This window comes from Solanum stenotomum, chromosome 11 (genome assembly GCF_019186545.1).
Source record: "Solanum stenotomum isolate F172 chromosome 11, ASM1918654v1, whole genome shotgun sequence".
Classification (NCBI taxonomy): domain Eukaryota; kingdom Viridiplantae; phylum Streptophyta; class Magnoliopsida; order Solanales; family Solanaceae; genus Solanum; species Solanum stenotomum.
Window position 1 is genome coordinate 38,372,380 of NC_064292.1, and position 4,931 is coordinate 38,377,310.

At 33.5% G+C, this 4,931-nt stretch overlaps 1 protein-coding gene across 2 annotated transcripts; it reads left to right on the forward strand.

The window, feature by feature from the left end:
• Positions 1 to 2,386: 2,386 nt before the first annotated feature.
• On the forward strand, positions 2,387 to 4,567 carry LOC125844417 (protein PHOTOSYSTEM I ASSEMBLY 2, chloroplastic). Of its 2 annotated transcripts, XM_049523733.1 has the most exons (4): positions 2,400 to 2,613; positions 3,551 to 3,610; positions 4,170 to 4,216; positions 4,300 to 4,567. In XM_049523733.1, exons 1-4 carry the CDS (start codon positions 2,440 to 2,442, stop codon positions 4,385 to 4,387), a joined length of 369 nt encoding a protein of 122 aa, XP_049379690.1. In that variant the 5' UTR covers positions 2,400 to 2,439; the 3' UTR covers positions 4,388 to 4,567. The 2 variants fall into 2 exon arrangements, with proteins under 2 accessions (XP_049379691.1, XP_049379690.1); XM_049523734.1 differs by lacking the exon at positions 3,551 to 3,610 and having other exon boundaries at positions 2,387 to 2,613.
• The last annotated feature ends 364 nt before the right edge of the window (positions 4,568 to 4,931 follow it).

Genomic DNA, 4,931 nt, shown 5'->3' on the forward strand with positions numbered 1-4,931 from the left:
GCGAAAGCTAAAAGATGAGATAACTGAAAGATGGGGAATACCCAATACTGATCTGAGTATATATATAACTTCTAAAAGTTTAATGATACTGAACATTCACTCAAAACTAAAGCTGAATCTAATGTTATGTCTGGAAAGGCCTCTACTGACTAGAGTTGTTGGGACATGCCCCCAACTAACTCTAGCAAAACTGAAATAAAAGACTGAAATGGAAAACATGTCTATTGTCCTCGAAGTATGAGGACTCACCACTGAAGCTGCTGAATATGGATCGGGAACCGATGTACGCGTGATCTGGATGCTGAGGACCTGAACCTACATCATGAAAGGATATAGCGCAGANAACTCTAGCAAAACTGAAATAAAAGACTGAAATGGAAAACATGTCTATTGTCCTCGAAGTATGAGGACTCACCACTAAAGCTGCTGAATATGGATCGGGAACCGATGTACACGTGATCTGGATGCTGAGGACCTGAACCTACATCATGAAAGGATGTAGCGCAGAGTATGCGTTAGTACTTGGAATGTACTAAGCATGCAGGATATGGATAATAGTTGAACAAACATATAAGCTGAACAAAACCTAACTGAGTAATGACATAATCTAAATAGAATAATAATACTACTGAAATATACTGAAATGAACTGAAATGAATGCAATGACCAAGTATTGATCATTAACATAACATGCTGAGACTGAATACTGAAGTCTAACTGAAAACCTGGTCAAATGCACTAGAGTCTGACTATGGGAGCTACTATTAACCGACATAAAACCACGTGAGCTGAACGTGGAGTCCGATATATACGCCCCATCGAGAGGACCCAATATACCTTGCCAGGGATATAAAGGCATGACTGGCGTGATCACTAAATATGATGCCCAACAAAGGGGACTTATACCTACGGGGGCACGTAGTTCTAGGACTATGAGGATACGATGAACCCTAGTCCAGCTCTATGGTAAGTCTACTCCCAACTGAATATGTATATGACTGAAATGTACTGAAATGCTCAAATTATTGACATGCTATATGAGAATGCAACATTTATAAACTGATAATGTGACATTCGATATCTGGAGCATGATTATCTGTTTAACTTACCTAGCAAGTATAATTCATGAACTAAGAGAATTCATACGAACTAGGGTTCTGAGTTTCATACAAGGAATTAAGCAACTTTTCCAAGAAAATATGATATTTCGATTAAGAGTACTATAACATCTAAATCACAACAATTCTCCAAGGTTTTACAAACCTTAGGCCTAAACAAGCTATGTAGAATCAAGGAACTAACTGAATTCTAGGGACCTAGTGGATGAAAGGAATCCACTAATGAAATCTCACGTACCTGGTGACGAATTTCACGGAGAAATCTTTCGATTTCAGGGCTGGAACTGAAGAGACTCTTCTGCTAGTTTTTGAGAGGTTATTGCTTCTTTCTTCTCCTTTTTGCTCTAAGTTTGATGATTTTTGGGAGAATAATCGTTCTGGGTAAGTTCTGACTAAGTTACTAGGCTTGAACTGGTTAAAACGACATAGTTTAGGTGTCCTACGCATAGGGGAAAATACCAAAACGACCCCAACTTAAAATCTGACGGGGGCCTTCCACGGACCCTATGACGGACCGTCAAAGGGACCACTGCCCGTCAAGTGGGCTGTGGACTGCGGGCCAGTGAGTACTGGTTGAGGACCCTTCCCTCTACGGTCCACTTTACGGACCGTGTGAAGGATCAAGGACTTAGAATTTTTACAATTTTTTAAGTTCAAAATTGAAAATTAATTCTATAACTTTTAAAAAATTGAAGTTCTATAATAAAGTTAATACTGACCTATTTGATTTAAAAAATTTATAGAATTAAGTACAAACTATTTTAAAAGCTTGGTCACCTTTTTTTTAAAAGAAAAAAAAACTATTTTAAAAGCTATGAAGAAAAATTACAAAAATTTCAAAAGAGTATAAATTATATAGCTTTAATAAAGTTATTAAGTTAATAAACATTTAAAAAAAACTTACAAAAATTTCAAAAGAGTATAAATATATATATCTTTAATAAAGTTATTAAGTTAATAAACATTTTTAAAAAATGTAATATATAGATAAACATTTTAAAAAGTCGGTTTGAACTGGAATCAAAACTGATTCGACCCAGTTCCACATCGTTATATATTGGACCAGGGCAGAATCAACAAAAAATTCTGTTGGACTCGATTCCAACAACAGAACCGGTTTTCGTGAATCTGGTTCTATTCCTATTCCCAAAAAAAAAATGATCAAGTGGTCCGATACCCGGTCCATTGTCAGCCCTACCCTTAGACCCGAGGTTCTCTTTTTTTTTTTTTTTTTATACAAATGAATAGGGTCAAAGAATATGTGGATGGTGTAAGCACGTTATCCATTTCCACACAACACTTTAAGATGCACAAAAATTAAATGAAAAAATGTGTGTCCTTTTTGAAGCAGGAAAAAATGGCTAATGTTCCCATTTGTTGCTGCTTTGCCAATTCTTCAATTACTCCAACAATTTCACAATTCAATACACTAAATTTGAGAGGCCAGAGATTTGTTACTTCCGCTGCAAAGTCTGGAGGCTTTTCACTTAAATCAGTGAGTCACTAATTTTCTTCTAATCACTTGTTCACTTACATAGTTAACTTTAATAATAATAATAATAATTGCATACTCAATTTTGAAGATTAGAGGTAAGATGTTGGCATAATAGATAAATGTCCGCTTTAATTTGGCTTCCGCTTGCATTTATGCCTTCAAATTTTGGGTGTATAAATTAGTTAAACAAATAAATATATGCGTCTTATTTGCATCCTATGTGTCGTCCAATGTATATTATGTCATGTAGAATATGTGTATCTACTTGTGCACATCTAAAGTAATGTCATCTGAGGTCAAGTTAAAGGGTTTGTCTTTATGTATGGTGCCTAAGACCAGGGGGGAATTTAAGCTTAAAAAATGGGTCACCTGAACCCGTGGTCATCCGACAAAACTCGATGTATTACTTGTATAATTTTTAAAATATATCAAATAGCAACTGAAGGAACCCATGAACACAAACAACTAGATGGTTCACTGGTTTGAGTGTCAGTTTTCCACTTTCACAACCTTGCATTTTATTTTATTCATAAAAAAATTTCTGCATTCACCCTTTTAAAATCTTTTTCTTATAATCAAATTTATTTATTTTGCAAATGTATTTAATATTTTTCTTATGAAAAACCTATATTTATTATTGCTAAAATAAATAAGGCCCCTTAAATTTGAAAGCCTAAATTAGTTGTCTTTTTTCTTAAAGGGACAGAGCCGCCCCTGACAATGATGCACCCGTCTTCTTGAAATTCTAGATTCACCTCTGCCTAAGACATATGTGGTGACCATAATATAATATATTATAAAAGTCTACCTTGAGTGTATATGGATGAGTAAACTAGTAGTTTTTATTTTGTTTGTAGAGGAGTTCTATAATTAGTTGCAAAATATTATTGTTGGAGTTATTAAATGTTTAGATGTGTATTAATTATGGATATTTTAGATTGCGAATAGGTGCGAAGGATGCGGAGGTAAAGGTGCAATAGAGTGTCCCGGATGCAAGGTACGTATTTCTATCTAATTAACACTAGGGATCCCTTAACACTAACATATTTAGATAATTAAGCCTAAATCTGGCAAGTTAAAAATATTGTTTTAATTTTTAAAAAATACTTATTTTAGAAATTTGAGGTGTTTGATGAGAGTTTTTTTATTTGTTATTATTATTATTAAAAGGGCAAATTACAGAAATCACATACTTTTAAGGCAAAATTACAATCTATTCCTTAAAAGTTTATAATTACACTCAAAAAGTAATTTTGAGTGTTTTTCAAAAAATTGAAATTAATTACGAGATTTGTAATTAATCTATCGTTAAATTGCTTGCAACTAACAATATTTTTACGATATGTCACTAAATAAAATTAGCAATATTTTTTTGTTATTTAACTACGAATTTATCCGTGGTTAATTTCTATTTCGTTTAATTGTGATAAATCCTCTGCATTACACTGGTAAAATGATGAAAAAAGAAAAAAAGCTATTCAAGTCTTAATTGAAAGAGCTAAAAGAAGGCCTAAATCATTCATTAATTATCTTTTTTTGCTTCTATCTTGGTCCAGGGAACAGGAAAGAATAAGAAGAATGGGAACATATTTGAAAGATGGAAGTAAGTTTTTCCTTTCAAAAAATAAAATCTCTACCAAATTTTGTTAAACTTAAAAACTTAATAAACATACATAAACTTTGTAGGTGTTTTGATTGCCAAGGGTTTGGGTTGAAGAGTTGTCCAGTTTGTGGAAAAGGAGGACTTACTCCAGAACAACGCGGTGAAAGATAGTAGACACGTGGATTCAATTCTTAATATCTCTTTCTTTTTTATATTTTCGATACAATACTCTAGTGTACTGCAGGAAAAATCACGCTCCTCGATCCCCCATATATCGATCTTTCAAGTGTCACACATAGTGCAACTTGTCATAAGATTAATTATTTAAATTAGATACCAAACAAATTTCACGATGCATGGTTGGGTGAAAAATTGATCAAACATAAACTATTGAACCCGTAGAAACCGAGGTGGACCCACATGTTTATGTGGGGTGTGCGTGCACTCGTTAACTTCAGAAAAAAATTATGAAATGACACTTTGCATTGTACCGTGAAACATCACGCAACCAGTGTTCTATCTCAGGTAGAACCTAACTCTTTCTTAGCTTAATATTGGTGCACCCGAGATTTCAAATCTTGAATTCGCCTATGTTATAATATATATATGAAGGATAATTTCATTGACATTAAAAATCATATGAGTCAATATAAACTGAGACATTTATTAGATTTTATTGAGTGTCACATTTTATTATGAATTTATGCTACTCCAA

Coding starts and splice junctions, on each gene's coding strand:
- LOC125844417 (XM_049523733.1), top strand. CDS start 2,440: ATGAAAAAATGTGTGTCCTTTTTGAAGCAGGAAAAAATGGCTAATGTT. Junction 3,611..4,169: donor TAGAGTGTCCCGGATGCAAG/GTACGTATTTCT, acceptor ATCTTGGTCCAG/GGAACAGGAAAGAATAAGAA. Junction 4,217..4,299: donor AACATATTTGAAAGATGGAA/GTAAGTTTTTCC, acceptor TAAACTTTGTAG/GTGTTTTGATTGCCAAGGGT.